General features: G+C 37.6%; 2 protein-coding genes across 11 annotated transcripts in view; both read left to right on the top strand.

The window, feature by feature from the left end:
- The window catches only part of LOC109403775 (microtubule-associated protein RP/EB family member 1), a 60,663-nt gene that overhangs the window by 17,589 nt on the left and 16,214 nt on the right, over positions 1–26,860 (top strand). The window lies entirely within an intron of this gene.
- LOC134288327 (uncharacterized) lies at positions 20,493–26,857 on the top strand. Its single transcript, XM_062852852.1, has 5 exons — positions 20,493–21,325; positions 21,387–21,593; positions 21,655–22,047; positions 22,569–23,253; positions 23,315–26,857. The coding sequence occupies exons 1-5, from the start codon at positions 21,293–21,295 to the stop codon at positions 23,440–23,442; spliced, it is 1,446 nt and encodes a 481-aa protein (XP_062708836.1). The 5' UTR covers positions 20,493–21,292; the 3' UTR covers positions 23,443–26,857.

Raw genomic sequence — 26,860 nt, 5'->3', positions numbered from 1 at the left:
CAATGAACAGGTGATGCATTGGGACCTAGTATTCACGGCAGTTCTGGAGCCACGATGCCGTACGATGAAGATCGGCCGGTTGTCGTTGAAGGCGGCTTGATAACGTCCCACGAATTCATTCATTTTAGGTCACAGACGACAGAAGATGATATGGGTTCTTTTTTAGGCAACGTTCAAAATGGTGGATTACAGTGAAGCTCTAACATGGTCGCCTTTTTTGTGAATGGGGTAGATTATCCCTTCCTTCCACGCGTCCGGTAGTTGTTCGATTTTTCAGATATGTACTGTCTTATCAATCGGGCCCATCTTGATGAGCTCAACTGCGATACCATCCATACCAGCTGCTTCGTTGGTTTTGAGCTGGTGAATAGCATCCTTAACTTCCTTCAGCGTGGGAGTTGATTCATTTCCGTCCTGCGCTGTACTGGCGTAGTCATTTTTTCCGTTGCCGTGGTCTCCAGTGCCTACGTTCTTCACGCCATTCAGGTGCGTATTGAAGTGCTGCTTCCAGCAAGTGCTCCAATTGCCGTAAGGTGTTCCACGAAGTGCTGCTTCCACCTATCAATAACTTAACATCCATCCATCAAGAGGCACTCGCCCTTTTTCTTTCATATTTCGGCTCGCGGCACGAAGCGTTTGCTACATGCGTTATGCTTCTGATTGAGCATTCGTATTTCTTGAGAATAGCAGTTCTATTGTTGCATATTCTGTCTGGTTACATGCTGCAGCATTACCGGCCGCGCTACGTTCTTCTCTAAATCCGCTCTGTACTCCCCGTCGGGCAATTCATTCCATAGACTCCGTTCCAGCGTTCCAGGTACCCGATGGTGCTCTCGGCTGCGTCGTTGATTACTGCTGTTACCGTAGGTACTGCAGTACTTATTTAGAGAGGGCCAGTGGAGAGAATTGTCAGACAAAAGAGGTACAAAACAAGCAACAAAGAAGACGCGGCAATTATTCTTTATCCCAACTGGTAACAGATAATGACATGATCTCGAATTTTTTTGTTGCAGACAAAACGGAAGCTGAATTTGTTGCGTACTTTTCAACTCGTGAATAATCAATTATTACTAATCCAAAATCGAAAATTTTCGATGATACATCTTCAGCAGCGTTTCAGTGTTTACCAACACAATGCAAGGCTTAGAAATCTCTAAACTAGTGGCGCACGATCTTTGTCCTATTCTGTTCAAGTTGGGACAAACCTATGTCTCATTGGGTAGAATGTCGCAACAAATTCAGGTTGCGACATTGTCGTTATTTTTGCGCGATGGTTGACATTTGATTCACTGGAGAGGGCACATCCAGCTCATCCACGTCTGGCACTGCGGTCTCAAGATTCTGCGTGTATGCTGAGGCGACACGCTTCAGTCGTGCTAGGCTGCACCGTAGCGGTCGCAGTCGCCGGTACCATACATTTTTGATGACGGATCTCTCGGGTGTAGTTTTACAATCATCAGGTAGTAGTCAAAGTCGATGCTGGGGCCACGACAAGTTATAACGTCGATAATGTCGGATAAGAGTCATTTATCGATCAGAATGTAGAGTCGATTTGCGCTAAGTGGGTACTCATCCTTTTCTATCTGAGCGTTTTGATGTCCCTATAATGATCTTGACTTCGTGGTTCAGGCAGACAAAGGTCGTACTCGCGTTCGAGCTGTGCGTAGAATGCGTCCTTGTCATCATTAGTGCTGCCAGTGTTAGGGTTATGCACTTTGATTATGTTGAAGTAGGAGAATCTGCCCTTGAACCTCGACTTACAGATTATTTCGTCGATCGGTGACCAATCAAGAAGTAATCAAACAATCTAGAAATATCGTCAGGGATTCTCTCCGGAAATTCTTTGCAAATACCTCTTGAAATGACCACCGGGAATATTTCTGGCGATTCTTTCGGATTCCTACAAGTATTTTTCCAAAATAAGAGTTTTTTCCGAGATTCTTTTTTGAGAATCCTCCAAGATTTCTGAACTCCGGCCATTTTCTGTGGGAGTTTTTCTCGGAGATCCTAAATAATTTTATTCTCATAGGTTTTCAGGGTATTCTTTCCAAGAATACCTAGTGGTATTTTTGCCGGAGCTCCTCATGCGTTTGCCCAAAGACATTTTTTGGGATTTCTACCACGATTTTATCTCGAGATATCGCGGGATTCTTCTAGCGTTCCTCTCTGGATTCCTATTCAAAATTGTCCGTATTTTCTTTCGGTGTTTCCAGAAGATCTATTCTGGAATTTCTCCCTGAGTTGCTACAGGTGTTATTCCTGGCGAATTTCTTAAGGAATTTTCAATTTTCTGCAGGATTTTCTCCCAGGATTTTTTCCGAAAGTTCTCCTTTATTTTATCAAGATATTTCCTTTGCTTTCTTGTAGAGGGTCTCTCTTGATATCTCGTAGGATTTCTTTTGAAGTTTAACCTGATATATTTCTTAGAATTTCTTACTTCTCAGAAAATTTCTGCTAGTGTTTTTTTTTAATTTATTAGCGATTTTTAATGAGACGTTCTTTTGGGATGTTTCTGAGAAGACGTGTTGGTTTTGGGATGTCTCTGAGACCATTTCTGGATTAAACCTTTACTTTCTTCAATGTTTTTTTTTCCGGACTGCATTTTGGGATTTGCAGGAGCTATTGTTGATAAATTATTCTTATTGAGTTCTTCTCGTAATTTCTTTCAGAGCTTTTTCAGGGTTTTCCTCGTAAATGTTTACCGGATTTCTTGCAATCTATCTGAGATTATTTATTTATTCATTGTTTTGTTTATTCAGAGGATTATTAATCAGAGATTCTGGATGCTCTTTCTAGGATTTCTTCAACAATTGCTTACAGAGTTCTTTCAGGGATTTTCCAGGAGTTTTTTCGGCATGCCTTTTGGGATAACTTACGAAATTCCTTCTAAGAAACACCCGGAGAAATATCGTAAGGAATTCAGGTGAACGCTTGGAACAAACCCCCGCAGAGTTGTAAATGAAAAAAAAACTCGAGAGAAACTTCGGAAGAATTCCTATGAAAAAACTGGGATATCTCTGGAAAAAGTTCTGGGAGTGGTAGTGATCTTGGAAGAAAATGACAAGGAAAACCAGGAAAAACTCTGAAAATCTCGGGAAAAACTACTGGTGAAATTTAGCGAGGAAATCCAAGAGAAATATCGGAAAACTTTCTGGAAGAACTTCTAAAAAAATCCTGAGAGAAATTGTTGGAAAGCTGTCCCGGAAAACCACCAAGAGAACTTTGGATAAATTTTGGACGGAATTTCGGAAGTAATCCAACGAGAAGTTCAGTAAGCTATCGGGAGAGAGGTACTCCATCAGAGACCTCGTAAAAACTGCTGCAAAATTCCTAAGAGAAACTTCGGTATAAATCCTGGAAGAACATCAAAAAATCTCAAAAGAAACTATTTATGAAAGCAAACACGTAAAAACATCTGAATCGCCACTGGAAAACTGTAGAAAGCCCCAAAAAAACTCCGGCAAACCTCCAACTTCTTTAAATTCAAAGAAGAATTCGCGGAAAGAATTCTGTGAAGCACACATTTTGAAAGAAGGAGTTGTGACAGAAATACAAGTAGGTATCCCGGAAGGAATTCCAAGAAGAATCCTGAATAGAATTTCGAAATGTAATCACCTACTACTTCACCAGCACAGAGAACAGACAACCAAGTTCAGTATCAAAATTTTGTAAAGAATTTTCGGTCATAATATGATGATGAACACTGATTCTTCATTAGGACCTAACTGACATTTTCGATTTCTCTTCATCGATCCTCTCTTTGTGTTGTTACGGAAAGTGTATTAAGTTTCCATAGATTTTTTTGGTTAAAATGCAAAGACGACGACTACATATTGCTCTAGAAACAAAAAGAATAATGATTTGGTTTGTTTTAATCAAGTTATTAGCGAAAGAGAGAGTCGACGAAGAGAAATCGATTAAGTCAGTTAGGCCCTTAAGAAAAATCATTGTCGATATGGTCCATGAAATTACTGAATTTTATTTTGTCTTACGAGTAGACTAGACACCCTGATTATGTTCTTCAGCAGATCAGCGAGTATGCAGGTGCTCTCGATAAAGTTGAGAGATCAGTAGAGTTCTACGTACCAAGTTCCCAATCGCAAGTCCTGTTTCGTCGATGTATTCCTGGAGGAAATATTGAAGGAACCCCAGAATAACTACAGCAGTGGCGATTCCCTAACCTCAAATCTACCTGTTCAACGAATGTAAATTCTTGAATTTTCTCAACAAACTGTCTTGTAATTTGTAGAAAATGACGAGAATAGCCGTTTCCGTTCATTTGCAATTTGATTCTGATCCCGAATCCTCCGCAATTGCAAGTTTTAGGGTCGTTGAACAGGTAAAAAGTGAGGTTACGAGACGCCACTGAACTACAGGAGATATTTTTTGGGCAACACTTGGAGGACCCTTGGAAGAACTGTAGTAGAAAGCCGAATTTTTTTTCTTCTGAAGGCGTTTTATACTGAAAATTTGTTCCTCAAATTGTGGCTTTTGGGGGTGGCGGCTTACAAAATTAAAAATTGATATAATTGGCACAAATAGAATAAAACTTCACGGCCCCCCAGGGGGCCGCGGATCACCGGTTGGGAATCCGTGGACTAGTAGGAAGCACTAGAATCACTGCAGTAAAAATCCTTCGAGGCGTTTAACGCGGAATTCTCGAATGGATCCGTGGAGAGATTTTACGCCCACGGGAAATTCTGGGAGAAACTCTGTTAGAAATCACTTAATAAACGTTGTGGCTTTCTGGCTGTGCGGTTAATGTCACCAAGCATTCGAACCAAGTAACGAACCCGATGAGTTATGTCGCAGTTGTCAGGCAAAGCTTTCGACTGATACATATACGTATTAAGGTCTTTCACGTCGTCTGTTGTGCTGCTTCCTTTAAATAAAAAAGTCACTGGAAACGTTTAGCGTATTGAAAAACTTCAAGGAGAGTCCCTGGAGGAACTCCTGAGGAGTTCATGAAGGAACTCTCGTAGGCATCTGTGAGGGATCCCTAGGTTAACTTTCTCTTCTGGATAAACTTCATGACAAATCCAAGAAGAATTCCCTAATGAGCGTTAAATAAGAGGATCCAATAGAGTTTCCTGGATAGACTCAAGAAGAAGACTATGGAGGAGCATCAGGAGTTATCTGAGGAATTCTTGTAGGAATTTTTAACTCAAGAAAGTTGGGGGAAAATTCATGATGATGGCTTCTTTAGCACGTTGAGCTAGCTAATTCCATATTCTGAATCAGTATGCCGAACTGGGTCGAAATCCAAATTTTCATGAATTTTGATGTCAGGTTCCCGTGATTAAGGTATCAAAATAAATTTCTAAAATTCTGAAAAAAAAAATCATGTTGGCTCAGAAAAAATGCTCTTTTGTAGGGTAAAAACACTAGACTTCGCCCCCCCTAAAATTCTGCTCTGCCGGGGCCCGTGGCGTAGTTGGTCACACGTTCGCTTCATATGCGGATGGTCATGGGTTTGATTCCCAGCCCCGGCACTTGCAATTTTTCGTCAGTTGCTTTTCCCCCGAGAGCAACTGACACTGACCCTCTTCTGAGTCCCATGGCTCAAACGGACCCGGATACCTGGACATCGGCGAACTGCTACTCATAATGGACCCCCCAATCGGACTGGAAAGGAACAACGGCCATCCATCATCATCCTTGTGCTCATCATTCTACTAGGTAAAGTAGAAAAAGTGAAAGCAGCAGAAAGGCACCAGTTCGATAAAGTAGAATAAGAATCTAAACGCTGTACAAAATGTAAGTGCAGTTGTCAATTGAAATTGCTCACGTAGTGCCCCAGTGGACAATAGAGCTGTAAATTAGGTTAAGTGATTAAGAATAAAAAAAAATCTGCTCTAATCTTAGCCACTTCATATATAAAAAATGGAATTTGTATGGAGGGGGCGAAGACTAGAGCAGTGGTAAAGTCTAGTGCTTCTACCCTATACAATAAAAAAGGGGAAAAATCAAAATTTAAAAACTCTAATACCAATACCTTAGTGTTCTAAGAACATTAGGCTATAAAGCTGAGAAATTTGATTAACAATTTTGTATGTTGAAAAAAAGCTGCTTAATTGTGCTCAAAAAGTTAAACATAATTCATTATTTTATTTGTTCTTGTTTTGACATCTCTACTTAGTTATTATACGGTGTATATTGATTGAACTTAGTAATACTCTTAATGAAAAGGGCAATTCCTTTTGTCTCTATTTTTTAAAGATTATTATTCTGACCCACTTACCTACTATTTGTGTTTCATTTCCTGTAGAAAAATAATTAAATTGAAGTGTACCTTACATCTAGGTTTATGACCATTACAACAAAGAAAAGAAAGCAAAAAATGTACTACCTCTAATGATTTTGCTATTGCTGGAGACCTGAATGTTGTTTTTTTTGCACTTGCTCTTGAAGTTTGCAATTAATGCCGCACTTTTTTTTACCGTCGTCGCACCTCATCTTGACGCCTAGAGGCCTGTATGGGTAGAGTGCCAAGCGCCATCGGGTCTCTCGCACTTGCTGCGCTGTGAATGCTTGGAAAATGCATTTCCTGCGGTATAAGTAAGAAAATCGATAGTGAAGCTGAAAATTATTCGCCACTGCATGAAATTGAGATTGAGCTGCTGGAAGGGCTCCACGATTCAGTCCACCAGCATTGCCGCGTGTCGGCCAGGTTGCACACCTGTGTGAGCTGTGGGGTAAACTATGCAGTATAGTAGATAGGTTCGTACCTGTCTGGCACACCTTGCATACCAGAGCAGCAGCAGCAAATAACTTCTGGGTGACATTGCTCGCGTGCTTGAAGTGAAAAAAAAAGTAGAAACAGATGAATCAATTATCCACTGGAGGAGATCAACAGTCGTAAACCACGACACAGTTCACGGTGAATGGGTATTATTGTGGCGTATACATAAAACAAATATTTACCAGTATTTCCACATTTATTAATTGGAGGACTTTAATTTTCCTGGAAGAAAACAATATTAAAACGAATAAGGATACTTTTTTAAATCATTTTGCTTGGGAAACATGCAGTAATGACAGGCAGTCGGCCCATCAAAATCGACAACTTGCATGCCTGGTAGGAAGTCTCTTTGTTAACCCTCCTTTGGCATTAGGGTCATTTTTGACCCAAACCGTACACTACGCCAGCGAGCTGTTCCCAACGTGATGCAAAAGTAAGGTTAAATTAAAAGTAAAGGTTAAAATTTGTTTCAGCTTAAGTTAAGACATTGCGCAAATGTTTCAATAAAATATGTAAGATTTGTATATCAACAGTCAACACTAACACCCATTTTTAAAGAATCGGACACGAATGCCACAGAAGAGGTAAAGTGTTGTTAATAAATATTAATAATAATAATATTTTTTCAAGAATGAACTATATGCAGGAAACTCCAAATGTAGTAGGTTCACAAACATTTCTTAAAAACTACAACTCACAAACACATTATCCAGGATTTTAACAGACTTTTTCATTTTTTTCACTTATAACAGTTTGTTGTGAGTGCAGTGCTCCTGTTCGGCATTGTGCGAAAAAGTAATCAATAGATGCAAACAATCGTGTGATTAACATTATGTTAACATTTATTGTAAGCGCATCGATCAAATGTGTGGTGAGTGCCACCAACCAAAGGAAACTCAAATTTCTTACTGGCCTCCTAAAGAGAGGTTGTGTTTTGTGAAATCCCATTTCGTATTTTAGTGATTAAATCTACCGGATAATTCTTTTTGTGAAAACCGAGTAGAAAAAATCGATTTACCGGTAAATTTACCAACAAATTGATGATTAAGCTGATTGGAAACCAGTATTTTCCTTTCAAACTTCCCAATTTTCACGCCATGACCTCTACTCTTAATCGCCCATACTTCGCCCATACTACCAACAACAACTTTTTGAAGATGCAGAGTTTCAACCGCATTACACACTTACTATCTTTTTCACTTTCCTCCATCCATTAACGTATCCTAAGTTTTCAGAGACTCCTCCGGAGCAGAGTGTGAAAAATTCGAAGATTGAAAGCGAAGATTGGCATTCTCATTTTTTCATTCGTGTTTGGCCACATTCATTGTCAGCTGAATGCCTCTCTTTTTTCATTAAAATGTAAAATTTCTGTTAACAGACGCACAATCCGACTTAATGGACAAATTGAGACGATAATTAGAATTTTAATTAACTACTATACACACGCTTTGAGGTGATTGGAAGTATAATGGGGAGTTACGGTCCAATTATATTTTTTAGTGAAAATTGTCAGTGACAGAAAAAATGAATGAATGAGTAAGAAAATTCATTCACCAAAATGATTTTTATTCTAATCCTTCAGTTGAGAATTTTCAAAATTCACGTTGAATTTCACTCATTGAAAATGAAAATTTTAAACTCTGCTCCAGAGGCTTCTTCGAGAATTCTCTCAGGAGCTTCTTTACGGATACCTGCCGGAATTCCTTCTGGGACTCCTACAAAGTTTTCCAAGATTGTCCAGGAGTTGCTCTGAAAGAACTCCTTAACAAATCTCAGAGAAAAACTTTTGAAGAATTCCTAGAAGGATGTGCTTAAGGAATTCTCAAAATAAAAAAGAAATCCTAAGGAACTTCTTGACGAATTCTAGAAGAAATTTCTTGAGGATTCCGAGAGTTAATTTCTGGAGGAACATCAGAAGAAATAGCTGGAGTAATTTCTGTAGAAACTCCTGGGGGTCCCTCGAAGGAACCTCCGGAGAAATCTTAGCAAAAACTCTTAGATCAATCTCTGAAGGTACTCCTGCTGGAATTCCAGATGGAGCTCCTACAGGCATCTCAGAAACAACTCTAGAAGGAATCTGATAAGCAATTAACGTAGGACACTAAGAAGTAATTTGAAATGTAGGAACTCACAAGGAATTTCTGAAGAAATACCTGAAGAAGTTCATGGAGGTTTATAACTATGCAACAGGCGAATCCGCTGGTATATTTTTATCATCTGAGGATCACATACTAGCCCGGAGCGCAAAAAAGTGCAATCTCCATACAATTTGCTCAACTTTGAATCATCAGAACTCTTAGATTTCCCAACAAAACAACAATTGTTGTCCCTCGTTTGGAAGAACTACACTTTATCTTTCGATTTCTAAAGCTATGTTCATTTAGAATCCGGAATGACAAAATCACGTATATCTTAGGGATGGAATAACAAACATAAAAGGCGAAGCCCTCAAAACAAAGGTTATTTATTGTACTTTCATGGAAAAATATCATTGAAATTATTTATTTTTATATTTCACACATTTTCTCACTTTCTAAGTGTTGACCTCTCTAAAAATCTGCACAACGGTGGTAAATTTTAGCAACAACCCCTTCCGCACGTTTGTTCAACAATCAGGTCATCTATGCAGTGTCCTGATTGCCTGGACTAGTCTGACTAGGATTCCGAAGAAAAATTGCCAAACTTTTTTTTATTGCGAAATGAGGGGCAATTCAGTGAATTTAGAAAACGCGAAATTTGAGTGTTTTTTTCGTTGATAAACACTACCCATCTGTGACGATACCACTGAACGTCTCCGGCTGTCATGGCAGCTCATCAAAATAGGTAAAACCTCTACATATCCCTTGTGTGCGTTCTTGAAAAGCAGCACGCGATTCTTGAGGCTGTCATCCTTGTATGAATTGGTTCTCATCATCTTGTTGCGAAAAAACCATGCCCAGAGTTCGAACTTCTTGCCAAATCTTCAAATTCAAAGCAGATTTATCAATGAACCCAAGCTTTTTTCTTCCGAGGACACTTCCTTATGCCGTGGTTAACAACATCTGTGCACATAGCACATAATGGTTTTGACGATATTAACATTTTTCGCGACTGTCGTACCTGACCACGCTAAATTTTCAACGTGTTTGTGCAAGATTTTTTTCCTCCTCTTTTCTTCAATTTGAAATAACTTTTCACTCGTTGCAAGAAAATCGATGAAATTTTCACCATTTAAAGAGGATTAGTGTATGATCAGAGTGCTGCAAAAGAATGATGATTATATTCATTGAGAGCGCCACTAGAAAATGTGACATGATTCCGGATTCTAAGTGAACATAGCTTTAGCTTTGGAAACCTAGGTAAATCGGAAATAAAAAATATACGACAGATAAAACTTTTTCATGTTTTACGATTTTTGCCCACTTTTTGTTCAATTTGCTGTGGCAAATCACGCAGAAAAAAATATTTTAAACTCAAAAATAAAGTGCTTTGAATCAAAGAAAATAAACCATTGAACTACGGCTTAATACCATTTTGCTTTGAATCAAATACATTTGATATTATTATTATTAGTTTCAAAGCATTATTTTTATTGCTTTAACAATTAAGCCTCCGCGGCATTGATTTAAAAAAAAAAAGACGCGGACACCGTCTTCAGCCAGAGGCTGCACAGACTGAATGAAACTTAACACTAGACAAGGGACACACGGAGCATGCACCAGTGGATACGGAGAAGAAACTATCCTCATGAAAAGTTTCATCGCCCGGAGCGAGAATCGAACCCTCACCCCATAGCATGGTGCGATTAGAAGCTTGGTGACCCTAACCGCACGGCTACGAGGCTCCACATTTTAGTTTCAAATACTTGTTGACTTTGAATCTATCATATCATTGCTTTGAAATTAGGTCTTTTTGCAATTTCAAAGACTATATTTTTTTGAAACAAATATTTATAGACTTAGATTCCCTCCCCCTGGATATTCGATCTTGACGCGATGGGAGGGCTTAACCCATTAGCACTTTAGCGCCAGTTCATTCACCACCGCTTGGACTTTGAGCTAGATATATCTAGTTTACGAGTTGAGCGCAAGTGAAGGAATCGCCGTAAGTGCTAATGGAAACCAAAGGAGTATCCGTCGTGCATTTATCACAAGTCAAAAATAAATTATAATTCAGCTTGCATAGACCTAATCTTTGCATTCTTTGAATTTTCCCAAATTTAACAATAATTGTTAAATTTAACGTAACGCAAGAGTGGGTAGAGGAGGTCTCTGCGTTACACTCATCATTCGTTACTTGAATTCGTTAGTACACAGGACAGGGGACGCTAGGATAAGTTGACTTACAGCCTTACAGATTAGATTCATTACAATTAGAAAATTATGGACTGATTAGGTAAAGATAAAACTGTTGATTATAGGAGTTTGTATTTGTATTTCTTATTTTTATAGGTTTTGTGAATTTATAAAAGTTGACAAATAATCATTATCATTCTTATTTTTGACAAAAATCAGTTGACTGAACTTTTTCGTTTTTATATCTTAGACGGTATTATTTCACTGATCAAAAAAGCAGGAATTTAGTTAGGACTTAGGACGGTTGACATTGTTAAGGGTTACGATGGATATAATATTACTTTGGACTGAGATGATCACAGATATGCAGAAGACGACTAGCGAAATTAGCAACACAATTTGATACATTATTGACTATATTTTGACAAATAGGGTTTGACAAATTTCTTTACAATATCGAATGGAAGCTCAAAAAGTGTTATCTAACACTAATATGAGAGTTATTTGGAGATGATGCTGGTGCTGTCAATGACTAACATCGGTTATTGACACTATTGGTAATCAGCTTGAAATAATTTTCAGAATGTATTATAAAATAACTGAGGATATTATCTGTTTGGGGAAGCTGTCAGAAAAACTAGTTGCCCATATCGGCTAAAAACGCTAGTTCTGGTAGCTGTCTTCGAATAATTTTCAGAAATATCAAATCAAATTAGCTACGACACATTTTTTTTTTCTTTGCTCTTTGTATATTTCTTAAGCATAGTACTCTGAAGGCGTTAACATAGACATAGACACCCTTTTTTATCTCTGAATGTTGTCCAGTGACCTCGGAGATTTTCGATTATTGAAATATTGTTCAATTATCAAATCATCTTTGGAGCTTCCATTCGATCAAAACACTAGTGCCATGGGAAAAGTTAAAAACAGTATTTTTAAAAACTACTACGACCTAATGCTAATTACTACACACTTTGCTCAAGTTGACGAAATCGTCTAGTCCATCGTGAGTATTAGTCCTAGTAGGGGGAAAGTTGGGAAAGGGTCCAGGCTTTGCTATCAGCTGTCCTGCAGCTCTACCTGGTCACTCTTCAAAATAAAAAAAAAAAAAATTTATAGACTTAGATTCAAAAACAAAATGTTTTAGTTTGAAAGTGAAAGCGAAATAAAAAACGAGCGAGAATTGAACACGGGTACCGTAAACCGGGGTCAAATTGATCAGCGGGGTGAAATTGATCACTCGGGTACTACATTGTAATTCCATACTAGGAACTCTTAAGCGTCGCAATGATCTTAAACTTTTTACGTCATCTGATTCGTAGATGTCTAGAGATGAGTGTAGACTTTTAATTTTTAGAAAAAAGTTAGTTTTGCCTTATTTTTTCAAGGAATTTGCAATGTATTTCTCATTTAGCTGAAATCATTGCTGCTAAACAATCAATTGCTAATAGCACTTCCCGTGAATTCTCTGTTTTAACATTTTTGTGGAGCCTTGTTTGGGATGTCATGCAGCTAATCAGAGCATGAAATTGTTATAAAAAGTTCATTTTATGAAGAAATAGTCATTTATTGTAATAGAAATCACAAATTTCAAATGAAATTGCCTACCTTTAGGCGTTTAAGGGGGAAATTTCGAAATTTAATTTTGCATTTAAAATATTAAATTCACTAGTTGTAAGATTTTAGACGCGTTATTCGGTTTTAGAAGAGCAAAATTAAGCGGTGAAGGAAATTTTCCTTTCCAACCGATGCTTAATTATATACTGATCAATTTCGCCCCAAAGTGCCATTTCCAGTTTTCTGATATTTGGAGTTATTTAACTTAAAGTTTAAATTTGTTGAACAAAATTCTGTCACATGGTTCCATGGAGATCCACTGGGTACTGGTTTTACATAAATTCTTTTGGCAATACTTGAACAGGCACTGATATTATCCGCAAAAGTTATTTTAAAGTGATCAATTTGACCCCGGATTACGGTACTGCCATAATATGCTGTATTGATAGCGAGTTATCTTTCACGACCAGATCTGCTCTTGGAAATCTGAAGGTAAAACTGAATCACCTTGCTCATTATTAGTATTATGCATTCTCCAATATTGAAAACAAAGAAATTTATTTTTGATTCTACAAACCTACAACAATATGTGTTATTTTTCTGCGTGATGCAATATAAGCAAAAGTATATTTGCGCACACACTTGAAATAAAGTACCGTATTCAGCTGTTCTATTTCGGTAAAAGTTCAGATTACCGAATGGTCATTCCTTACGAATATGAGTTTTAAACATAAAGTTTTCAGAAAAATGCAGCTCAAAGACGACTTGAAGAACATGTTTCATTTTTGACACGATTTTTTGAAAATTTTGAGTTTTGAAAATTCTTGATTTTTTTGACCACCTTTACATAAAATTGGCCACCCCAATGACGACATAAAAAATATGGGGCTAATTATTTTTTGTAAAGATCATTCCTACCGATTTTGAGCTAAGTCGGAGCACTTCAATTTTTGAGTCTGTTCTTTTTTCATGGAATGGCTGAACATCTAAAAGTGATTTTATAATGTTCTTCCCCATACTAATTTTTGATATCTTTTATCTCATGTCTTGAGTTTTTCACTGAGTAATATCGAATTATGAAATTGTTTAGATTTTTTCGTCTATTCGGAAAACCTAGCTTGTTAAGAGGGTTAAAATTAATTTTAAGAAATTGCTGTTACGAAATTAGCTTCACTGGCAAACCGACCACAAATATCAAAGTCACACCATACTCTTGTAAATTGTACTACAGAGAACAGACATCCAGACTAGAACAAATTTCATTCGGAAAGTTGTGTAAGGATTTGAATCTTTACTTGAGTAAGGTTGCAAACCAATACACGATGACAACACTAACGCCACCAAACACCATATTGCCACAGTCAGTGGTGAATTGAAACATTTCAAGTGGTGAATTCAATAAGTATGGGAAATTAACCGATTGCAGCGCCACGCTACACTGATAGACGGCTTGCGGTAATGACGAGCACACAAATGTTTTCAAATTTACCATGGCAAAACGTGATCATCGACCAACAAACGCTTCTTGTCTGCGTTTTGTTTCCTTACTTATCAACCGGTTCGATAGCCGAGTGGTAGCGTGCGAGCCTGGTGATCTCAAGGTTCTTGGTTCGAATCCGGCTGCCAACAGACACTTTTTTTAATTGTAAATCGGGTCCATGGTAGAATTGAAAACATAAATCTGTTGAGATGAAACGAAAATCAGTCTGCACAAATCAAGTGGCGTTGTGCATTTAAGTTGACCCTCAGAATAGTAATTTCAACTGCAAGCCGCCTTTCAGTGTATTGCCACTTGTGTTGCCGATTTCAAATGGCCGTTAAATTCCTTACACAGTTTCAGAACTGGACTTGGATGTCTGTTCTCTGTGATTGTACATTTTAACATTGTTTAAAAGAACATTATCATTGTTATTTCATAAACAAAATATTATTCCATCCATGATCCAATTGTTGAAAACTGGCATAACCTAAACTGCTTTAACTAATCGTGCAATTCAAGGGGTTTCAGGAGTGTTCCAGGGATGTCCCAGGGGGTGTTTCAGAGGTCTTCAGGAACGTTCCAGGAGGTTTCAAAGAGTTTCCTTTAGGCTTTACATGGGGTGCGATTCAGAAGTTTTCAAGGGGTTTCAGAGGCGTTCCAGGGGTGTTCCAGGGAGTGAAGGGAGTTCCATGGGTGTTCCATGAGCTCCCAGGGGTGTTCCAGGGCTTTAGAAAGCATTTTAGTGCGTTCCATGGGATCTTAGGAGCGTTGTAGAGTTGTTTTCAAGGGGCTTCAGGGGCTTTCATGGGATCCCAAGGGCGTTTCAGGGACGTTCCATGATGTTTCAGATGCGTCCCACGGGGTTTCAGAGGTGTGCCAGGGAGGAACGGGACATTTGTCATGTAGTCATTTGGAATAAGATCGTTTGGCATGAGGTCACTAGGCATGAATACATTTGGCATAATCGAAATGCACCCTTATTTCTTATGCAAGGTATCCATATGTTAAACGACTGTTATGCCAAATGTCTTTCTGCCAAGTGACCTTATGCCACATGACACAGACCTTTCCAGAGATGTTCGCGGGAATTTTAGGTGGTTTCAGGGAAATTCCAGACGATTTATCCCTTATATCAACTGAAACCCTGTAACAGCTTGAAATCTTTTTGAACATTCCCTGAAACATCTTTGAAATCCCCCTGAATATCATTGAACAGTGTTGCAAAAATTCATCCCATCAATATTCAAAAAATCTTTCAGTAATTTTTGCTTCTATAGTCATGTTTGAAACGATTTTAGTCAACCAGAGCTCTCTTAAAATGAGAAGCGACTATTGGTTACGAAATACGAAAAACCTGAAAAAAAACCACCAGACTGAAAGATCATCAGATGTTGGGTCATTTTTTATCGAATGTTGTGTCACTGTTGGATCCCCATCAGATAACTGTTGGGTCTATGTTGGGTTTGGTGGCCAAAATAAAAACAGGTGAATGATAGGTTTACATCGAGTTATAGGGGTAGGCGGGGCAATATGGACACCCGGGGCAGAATGGACACCCTCAATATTTTGAAATATGCGAACTTTTTTGAACTTTTAATGAATGGAGAATATAATCCATTTGTCCAAAACGTAGTTTCAGGAAAGAAACATTCGAAATTAAAATTATACTTGATTTTACACGAAAAAGTTGCGTCCTCCGTTTTTTGTGCATGGAAATTATAATTTTCACACCATCTAAAATAAGATTTAGTGATTAATTTATTGCAGGTCGATTAAAACCTGATATTTCTAGAACACATGCAAGTAGTTTTGCTGTATGTACATGCTTAACATGTTTATATTTTCTTCTTTATTATATCAAAAATCAAGTTTGGAAATATCTTCTGCTGCCGGGGCAAAATGGACACTCACCTTTTTGAAATAAGCGGTAAGGGAAAAATATAACCTAAATCACAAACCAACCAAATTCTTCGATTTCAGTATATTTTCGGTTAAATGTTCACTATAGTAGACATAGGGTGAAACAAATTGGTCAAAAAACGACAGCAGTGGAAAATAGTTGTTCTAGGCACAGCTGTACATGCCGACAAAAATGAAGCTTTATCCAAAACAACCTGAATTTAAATCAACTGAACAAAAATGAACTAGTTCGGCGTATCATTCATCCATAATAGAGGTTTTATAATGAAATGACTTTATAGGTGTAAATAATGTACGAAATTTGTAAAAGTCTCATGGTGTCCATATTGCCCCATGGGGGTGTCCATTCTGCCCCGTATGCTTGAAGACGGTCATGAAAAACTAACATTTTTCATAACATTTTTTGAAGTGGATGAATCATTTTTCTTCGTGAGCATTCTTATGCAATAGATGCTAAATAGACTTTAAAAGGATAAATGTATCAAAAAACTAAACTTTTTTGACATCTTGCCGGGTAAAGTTGGCAAAAATCTTGGGGTGTCCATATTGCCCCGCCTCCCGAGCAAAGTCCAACATCAAAATGACAGCAAATTGATAACATTTTTTGTAATCTACATCAAATTGATAACACGATTTGATTTCAAATGTTTGCGATCTTATCTGATATCAAATTTTGTTATTATTTTGATGTTGTTTTCAAGTGGCATTCATTTAACATTTTTATAGGAAATACTACGTTTAAGACATGTGAATATTGAAAAAGAAATATATGATGTGTTTTGAAGTCATAAAACATATATTTGTATGAAATACTTACAATAAAATGTAAATTTTGATAATGTTGTAATTTTCATTTTATCTACTAAACAAATCTACTACGCTGCAGTTTATCGACCATGACTATTAATCTACTTGACTGCTGAATTTGCATTTTGAAATGAAATTTATGATATCACCTTCCATATTTATAGAAACGCTGACACATTGTCGGAAATAGTTTTTAGTTTTCTTCAGAACTAGAATATCACTCTCTATATATGAATACATGTTTTTAAAAAGCTGTTTAGTGATTAACTTGGTTGCAACAATATACGACACATTGCTTTTATCAGTCAGGATCTGCTCTATACGGTAAAATTCGTCATCAACGGAAACGTAAGAATCATCATAGCCAAGTTTTTTACAAGATAAATTTGTTCGGAACTGAATGTTTCCAATATACATTCGGTCATGGTAACTGAAAACCTTCTCTTGTACGTCATTATCTATAACCATATTTTTTGGCAATGTATATGACAATCTATAATCATAATGTAGGTCGGCGAATTTCTTTGTGCTCCATATTTTTGAATGCCACAGCTTAATTTCTGGATTTGACACAGTCTCATACTGACATATTCTGTTCATGATGTATTTCGTGCTAATCTGAATTACGGGGTGATTATTGCCTGTGCGATATTTCAGAACAACTCCATTAGCGTTTTCGTAGGGAAATAAAGAAGAATTCCATAATGCACCAAAGTTTCTGGTACTCTCCGATAAATGAGTTAACAAATGAACGTTAAACACCATGTTTTCTTCTCCGTAAAATTTGCTAAAATCTCTGACAAAGCGATTAAGAGATTGCTCACAAATATTGATCTGTGCCTGGGTCAAATGTACGTCTAATAGTTCAAATATACATGATGCCAATAACATGAAATGATGCAGAAATTTTCTAGGGAGAATTTTATAAAAGCAAGGGTAAAAATAGTGAAACATAATGTTCTCCCAATCTGCGGCTTTGTTTTTCTTCATGTCATCCAATCTGCCTGTGTAATGAGAAAAATTACTAGGAGCACGTATACAAGACATCCGTTTCTCAACCTCTCCCATTTGTAACCCCACATAAAACGGTTGGCTGTGGTTGGATGCAGCAGAAAATAACTCCCACATCATTTTTACTACACCCAAGAGAACGTTGTGCATATAATCGGGAGGGAAGCCTATAAAAAAAAGTTTTATTAATTATAGTGATACCTACTGTTGCGTACAAATAAAAAATTACCATAAACTATGTCAAAATCTGGCACAGCAAGAAACACCGATAATTTTTTAATTCCTTGTTTTGGCTTCTTTGTTTCGTGTACCTCCAACATTATGTTTTTAGTTGAATTATGATCCCTTTGCTTTGCAGAGCTGGCTGGATACCGAATTTGATTGCCATTTACGATTTTTCCGCTGTGGAGGCATAGAGAGCATCCAAATTTTCCGTTGAATTGCGTAGTTCCTTGGACTTTACATCTGGCTACTGTATCTAAGCAGGTTTGAAGAACAACTACTTTGTACAACTCTCCGTCTATTTCGAGTCGTTCTCTTAGATCTCGTATTTCCTTACAGAAGTATTTGAAGAACAGGCTCATATTAGGATCTCCTTTACTTAACCAAATTGCAGCGAGCATTATATTATGTTTGCTGAAGCGTATGCGAGGTGGCAAATTGTTGAGCACAATGAATATGGGATAACACGGCTTATTAAGCGTCCACCGGTAGGCGGCTGCTCCGTCTGTGTTCACGGATAGAGTTAGCAGTTTTCCGTCGTCGTTTTCTTTGATTTTTGTGATCATGTTACCTTGATTAATATCAGAGAGTCTGTCAGTTTCAACCAGTGTTTCATATTCCTGTATCTCACGCCTATATTTCAATACTGTTTCCTTCAGTTGTTTTTCTATGGGCAGTACAATGAAAAAATCAAACTTGGTTGAGTTGCATCCATGGACCAAGCAGATAGCGTCCTTTACCGGAGCTGTCGAGCCGTATTCACATTGGCATTGGGCACAAAAGTATACGCGATGAGAATCATATGGATCGGGGAACACAGAGGCAAACGCTTCAAAACTTTCAGGGCAGTTTTTTATGCCGGATATCAGATTAATCATTTTCAGTAGCTGTACAACAGCTTCCTGAGTTAACTGATATTTTATATAAAAATTTAGTATCATATATAGCACCTCGTATATTTGAATGTTTGTGTTGAACTCCATCGGTTTTTTGTATTTGCCAAATACATCCTAAAATATATAAAAGAAAGTCAAAATTCAGTACTAAAACGGCAAATTCAATACTCTAATTTTCGTTGGCAATCCACAATAAATATACCTCGTAAAAACTTTGATCAGAAGAATCATGTCCTTGGCTTGATGTTCCAAAACTTTCGTCAACATTTGGTTGCTGTTGTAGGTCTGCATCTGCTCTATCATCTAAAGAGTTGACTTCCACAAAGCTCACTGGTAGATGTGTAGCTGTACAAACGTTATGTTCTATCGTAGCTGAGCGATTCTGCTGTTCTCCAAGATATGTTTTCAAAGCAGTAACGTTTCCATCAGGAACCATTTCAAAATCGTCAAACCCATTGAACTCTGAATCACTGGATGAACATTCAGCTGGCATCTTTGTTGTTAGGGTTCTTTGCATATCTATTTCAACAGCATCATCGCAGAATTGTGAACAATCCAGCCGCCGAGGAATGGACTGAAAAAGAAAATTCATCAAAATTGGTTCGGAAGTAATCCAGAGTTGATATACCTTGCGAACGTATTTTCTTCCCTGGTTCTCAGCCATCATATAATGATGCCGTTTATTTCGACGAATCATTTTCTGTTTTAGTTTTCTTTTACAATTTTAGAAATTTAGTTGCAGCACGTAACTTTACTTTGCTATAGCTTGTCGGTTGTTTTGTATGTTTTTTTTAGGACGATTGATGAACATCAACCACAACTTACTTTTCAAGAGGACATATCTAGCTTTGGCAGAAAAATCCATTCAAACAATGAAAAAACATCAAATTTATTTTTTTATAAAATTATGTTGTTTTAGAGCATTTGAATTATTGCATAATCTGAATCTCGGCCCGGTATTGGTAATCATTTTGGTGGCTGGAATTATTTTGTAAATTTAATGTTTTATGGGTTTTTCTTTTCTTCAAGGCTGTCATTTTATTGATATTTGTTATTCTATCCAAAAAATATGATGTTTGAATTATATTTAGTTTCAATGATGTACATATCAGCTGTGCACAATATAAAAAGAATTATTCATAAAAAAAATAATTCATAATCAGGTTGCATTTTAGTTTGTGTTTTAACCTTTTGTACGAAAAATATCAAACACGATCTTGCCTTTATAAAAAAATATGCAAATGTAAAGTTAATACGTAATAGTTTTAAAAAAATTGAAAATAAAAAACCCGTTTTAGATAGTCCGTTATGGAAACTTGAGCGAGAAATTCATACCAAACAAACTTTGATAAAATTAGGCGCCGAAGCACATGTTCATTCATTTGACTATTAAGCGGTGCTTTGTTATCTAGAATACCATGTAAACAAGTTCGTTTTCTGTAAACACGCCACCGCTCAAACGTCAAAATCGTGAACTCGTGAATCGGTTCATACTCTCTAAAATAAAAACTCTCATTTTTGGTTAACACCCATGCCGCACAGAAACTGTGTTGGAAACACACATTTTTAAAATTGCTCGTACGATCACATTTTTGCTAAATATCAATATTTTTCGGTATTTGAAGGTGGTTTATAAACCAAGTGAGGTTGCCATGTCGAAATTATTGCAAAATACATGCTCATGTGAGCGTACGAGCAATTTAAAAAAAATGTGTGTTTCCAACACAGTCATGTGCGGCATGGATGTTTACTAAAAATGTGCAGGCCGAACACATTTTTGAGCGTAGCCGTTTTTGCGTGTACTCTGTTGCGTCGCCGTCAGTTGCAGTGCGTCTTTTGTTTGTTGAAAAAAAAAACATTTTGCAAGTTTAATTTATCAAAAATGGCTCGAAAACGCACTACTGCGTCGAAAAAACGCGTTCTAACGCTGGCAAACGAACAGAACTCGGAGTTTATCCTGAAAGGATTTCCAGAATCAACCGTAAGCTGATGCAAGAAACGCTATTTGGTGAATTTTCTAACCTCTCTTTATTTCCAGAAAGCGCTCGGGTCCGACGATAACCCGGCCTCGGCGAAAATCGAAAACAGGCGGAAAAAAGTCGTCAAATTAGGTCAGTCGGGTCAATCCGGAGGTGATCCGACGAATATCAAGCGTGCTGGCTCCACAGTCGGTTCTACAAAGGCTTTGCAAAAACCGAACAGTGGAAACAACGTTCCGGATTTGACAACGCATGCATCCGGAAAGCCAAGCGGCGTGTCCGCTGCCAACAAATCTTGCCTTGGAAAACCAACAGAGAACGCCGCTGAACCGGGACACACTTTCTCCAGGAGTGATACTATCAAACAACCTGGTCTGTCAGGCGGAAAATCAGTCCAGTTTGCAATGATTCCTGGAGACGATCTTGCGGAATTCCGGGTAAGCTAATGTGAATATTAATTTGAATTGTTATTTTCTAAACGTTTGAGTGATTTTACAGAAAATTCCTGGATCCGGCAAGCCAAGTGATGAGCCTGCCGCCAAAAAACGGTCCTTTGGCAAACGAACAAAGAGTGGGGCCGAACCGAAACGCACGTTTTCCGGCAAGGATCAGGCTAGTCAAGCTGGTTCGTCAGGCGAAAAATCGGAGGGGTTTACAACGTTTTCACAGAAACAGGACAGTGGAGATGATCTTGTGGAATTCCGGGTAAGCAAAAGTAAATATCAAATAGATTTGTTATTTTTTAACCTTTGACCGAATTGCACAGAAAATGCCTGGATCCGGTGAACCAAATGGCGAGCCCGCTGCTAAAAAACAATCCCGTGGCAAATCCACGAAGAGGGATACCGAGGCTGGAAGCACATCGTCTTCAAATTACGGAAACGCAACACCAGGAACCTCCACGATTTCCGAAGTTTCGCCACCAATCGGCGCCAAAGGTACTCAGCGATCTGCAAAGCCTCAACAACAAACTAAACCTGGCGCCATACGAGCAGCGGGTGTGCAGCAAACTACTTTGCAACAATTTACCGGAAACGACATGGAAGGCACTTCTGAAACATCAGATTCTGACAATCATGCCGATAGTTTTGGTTGCGATGATGACGATGGACATGATGAGTTGGAACAGTGTGGCGAACGTGACAAACTTGAAATGAAGGTAAGATATTGAAAAACTGCTTGGACTCTAAACTTAACCATCGCTTCAGAAGGAATGGAATGCTGAACTAAAAAGCAATAGTTATTTATGCAAAAAGTTGCAGAGATGTTTTTTTCAGCACGAGTCGTACATTTATCCAATGAGGCTTACCGAGTTGGATAAATACGAAGAGTACTGTAAATTGCAATGATTTTTTCGTTACGTTCCGTATTACGTAAAACCATTGCATTAAATGGTTTATGCAACTGAAAGCCAAACTCTATTTTTTAAGCACTTAGTATTTGTCCAACTCGGTAAGCCTCGTTCGAAAAATGTAACGCTCGTGCTAAAACTTTTACCTTGTTGCATAAATAACTTTTTTGTGTTTTTTAGTCAAGATCCATTCAATATGATCTGCTAGTTCATAAATTCAGTCAAATAAGAAAATGAACTGATTTCTCAAGTGATTGTTCGTCCGTTTAAGAACTTCCTAGCCATCTATGCATCTACTATGATTTTTAAACCATATTCTTATTTTTCAGCAAATGTCTGAATCTGTCGATTCTGATGAGATTTCCAAGAACTGGGTTGTCGCTAAACCAAGATTACTTTCTGGACTGAATATCGGAAATAGTGCAGGACAAACGAAGTCGCAACATTCCGATTTGGAAGACACGTCGGTGGATTCAGACATGGAAAATGATTTTCTTGGATGGGACATGAGCGGAGATGAAATGGTGAACAAAAGTGTACAGAATCAGTTAACTTCGCAAGAGAAGATCCAAGAATGTTCATGTGGATTGGCAGAGGAAGTGGCCAAACTGAAATCTGACAACTACGAACTACAGAGGCGGAACATGTACCTCAAAAAGCGCAAGGACACTATTGAACGATCTCATGCAAGGATGCAAGAAGCTTTGATGTCGAAGCTTTTACCTACCACTCACAAACCGTTTGAAAATGTAACAGGATATCCGGATTGCCTGAGCGCAGATAATGTATCGAAGATGTCCATGGTGGCAAAGGATAGCGATTACATTTTCGTGAAACTGCTTATGTACGCTATTTGGCCAGAAGGTTTTGAGGGAAAATCGGTAACGGGACGATCATCGAACAATCCGATGGGTCGTGGCAAGAAAAATGTCAATGATGCTGAAGATGATGCCAATAACCGAACAATTGCTGATCGCACTGCACTCGAGAAGAACAAAGTGCAATTTGTTAACGGTAAATCATAATAATTAAACCATCTAGTTGTATTAGTTTTTATGTTAATAATTTCTTTCAGATTGTCTCCATGAGCGTCGGATCTTATTGAATGATACAACACTGGTGGCACAGAAGGTTGCTTCTAAGTGCAACCGACTTATGCAAAACGTGATAAGTAACTGTAATCGTTATAAAACCTCTGCTTAATCTTTCGGCGGTCGCGCGGGCATCCATCGCCGATTGCAGAACGCTGTGCACAACAAACAATGTTGTACAGGAAACAACAGCGTTGCCCGTGGAGGTTCAATTTTGTTGAAAACCTTTTTTTAATTATGTGACTTGAACTACATTTGTTTTAAACTTTTTTTATTAAATATGATCGATATGAATTCTGATCCGGTTGAAAAATCAAAACTAATTTGATTAATATAGCTGGGCTTGTATTGATTTATCTGGTTAAATAAATGACAAGATAAAAAGCTTTAAACACTTTTCTATTATTTATATTTTAAGTAAAAAGAACAATGAATTCTATTTTTGTTATAACCAGTGTATTATTACAACAAAACGATAACTAATTATGTATTCACAATTTTGTTTTCCGTCCATACTTTTCAGAGCACATTTATATCAAAATTTGATGTTGTAAATTTGTTTTCATCGTTTTCATTTTACTGCAAATTGATTACTCAATATGTTCTCTCAGTTTTGTTTTCATTGCCCTAATACAGCATCATATTGCATACTCGTTTTGTTTTCAACTGATAAAAAACCAATATCTTATTGTGTTTTCAATTTGCTAGCACCGATAGCAAAACTAGTTTTCAACTTGATTTCAGGGGAACATTTTTCTGCTCTCGATTTTGATGTTTTAACCGTTAAAACGACCAAAACGACAGCAACGTGAGTAATCAAAATCTACGACATCACAACATCAAAATTAGTTTTCAATTTGCTATCAACCTTTGCTCGGGCTACCCCTACCCCAAGTAACCACGTTGCTGAAGCCTTATTGCATGCTGATATACGGTGTATTTAGAGCAATCATTACTTTACATGCTAACTTAAGGATGGTTTAAAGTGGAAATGGGCAATTATAGAATCAAATTACGATAATACTGGTATAATCTTAAATCAGTCGCATTATTGCCATTTTCACTTTAAATCAACCTTAAGTGTTCATGCATAGTAACGATTGCTCTAAATACACCGTATATCAGCATGCAATAAGGCTTCAGCACCGTGGTTACTTCACTTGGTCACGAATCACGAATCACGAACAAATTTGAACCATACAAAAATCAGCGAGAATCGTTCATCATTAGGATGAGTTTCATTTCATACATTTGGGTTTCAGACATCCGATACAAATGTTCTATTTTCTCTAGATGGGAAGTATAACAAATGAGTAGATCTAGACGCACTCTGAATATTTTTTCTACTACAGTGGAGTTATGCACAAAACAAAAACAAAAATTTCAGTACCAACCGTTCAACAATTAACTGGTTACCCTACCAGAAATTCCACGGAATACAAAAATTTTTGAGAAAAAATATCAAGGAATCAACTGTATTTCTAACTAAACAAAAATAAAAGACGGTGGCATTCCGCGTCTAGAACCTGAGGTGCACCTGTGCTTGATGCATGGCGCATAGTTTGGGAACTACTGCCTTAGATCTATATCCAAGCTTAGTCTTTCGGCATTTTGCTAGGAACTATAAGTTTCTGTCAGAAACTTCTTGTATTTCGACTGCGCTGCATTCTGGTAGTGGTAGAAAGCTCATAATTTCTTTTAACCGTGAGTATGATAGCGTGTGGAATATTAAAGTTTAAATTATTGTAAGCCAGATAATTTCTTAGAAAATAAATCCGTTTTTTTTCTTCTTTTTGGCGCCTGGCTACCTCAACGGATAATCCGTATGATGAATTATTGTTGAACTACTGAGATTAGATAAGAATCAGAGCGATAAGTGTGCAAGGAAACAAACTTTTCTGCATTATTTGCATTGTACATATATTAGTCATCTATTCCAACCACTGCTTATCTAGGCACTCCCGTCTGAAGAGAGTTATCAGTAGTCGAAGTACCTGCGCTTCACCCATATATGCAACGTGTACAGTAGTACAACTTTCGTTTGTTTCGATTGCGACAATCGTTTGTTTATCCATATTGTACGGCTGTTGTTTTATCTAGGTAGGATGTCGTGTGTTCGTCACCTGATATCGAATATGTTCGATGGAATGTGGCTATTGAGCACGCACATCAAAACGATGTTTGGTCACTTTTTTGGCGAAAATCCTGTTATGCAAACAAACACTGATGGCTGGCTGGCTGATGCTCGAGCTCGAATCGCTCGTTCATTGAAAAATTGTGCTAACGGACGACGGACCTGGAAGGTAATCTGATGAACGAGGTGTGCGCTTGGACGGTATTTTATACTACCCACGAATACTATTTTGGTTTTTGCGTGCTGGAGCCGGTGTAATGTTGTCTCTTTTCTCTTTTTTTTTCGGGATAGGGGAGATGTTTCGGTTGTCGCTATTTGCTTATAATAGTCGAATTATACAGCGGCTACTCAAGGTATGATGACAGAACTTGTTAAACCCATTCAGTTGAGATTAACTTCAATCGTAATAAAAGTTAGTTTTGGCTACAAATATAACTAATTGAAGCACACTTAACCTTAGATTTAAAACAAGTGTGAACAATCAATGTTTGATTGAAAAATATGTTTTTCAAGCTAGTCATATAAAACTTCCATCTTAAAGCTGGAACTTGTGGTAATTTTCTTAAGGCGGTTCAAGAGATGTTGTATTGTTGAATTTATTTTAAAAGTTAATTATTTTGATTTAAACATCAAATTTTAATTAAAAAAAAGCCAACTATCTTTGTATTCTTTAGTCGTTTCGACTTACGGTATTTTGGGATATTGATTACGTAAATTTAGTAATTTCGTGTTTTCATCCTGTTGGGGTGCGTCGCCTATTTTTCCATTACTTGAAACTATAAGGTTCAGTACATAATCAGTAATCTTCTACTCTAATAACCTGCTTACATCGGCAATACTGTTGAGGGTAACAAGGACAAGCTGTAACACTTGTTTTAAAACGATCAAACAACACAATTACTCATTTTCGTGTCATTATTTTTTCAGTGTTTATGCTAACAATCTTTTATTATAGTATAGTGTTAACATTTAGCAAATCGCGCAAATTTCTAGATAATTCATGAGTATCTTTTGGTCGAGTATTCGATCGATTTTATTGCATTGCGTTTGTATAATGTCAACGATTGGAACATCTACCCTAGTCCACGAATGTGCCGGTGCCGCTAGAGCTAGATAATCTTCTTGGTGGACTGTTTGCTGTTTTGTTGTATGTACCGTACCTACATACTACCGACCGTATGTTTGATTTGATGCCGTGCTGCAAGTAGGTGAAATTGATTTCGCCTAATTGTTTTGTTGGCGCTTGACCTTGATTTGATCGTCGGAGGAAATTTCGTATCCATAAATTTGGCAGGTGACTGTTTCGCTTTTTTATACGTGCAGAACAATAGGTACATGTGAATCAATAATTTGTGCATCTGCAATGATTACGAATGAAAATTAATGATCCCCCTTT

Source organism: Aedes albopictus, chromosome 2 (genome assembly GCF_035046485.1).
Source record: "Aedes albopictus strain Foshan chromosome 2, AalbF5, whole genome shotgun sequence".
NCBI classification, from domain to species: domain Eukaryota; kingdom Metazoa; phylum Arthropoda; class Insecta; order Diptera; family Culicidae; genus Aedes; species Aedes albopictus.
This window is presented reverse-complemented; position numbering and strand designations above follow the sequence as displayed.

Excerpts from the sequence above, each read along its gene's own strand:
- LOC134288327 (XM_062852852.1), top strand. The coding sequence starts at position 21,293 with ATGATTCCTGGAGACGATCTTGCGGAATTCCGG. Across the intron at positions 21,326-21,386 it reads ACGATCTTGCGGAATTCCGG|AAAATTCCTGGATCCGGCAA; the intron begins GTAAGCTAATGT and ends GTGATTTTACAG. Across the intron at positions 21,594-21,654 it reads ATGATCTTGTGGAATTCCGG|AAAATGCCTGGATCCGGTGA; the intron begins GTAAGCAAAAGT and ends CGAATTGCACAG.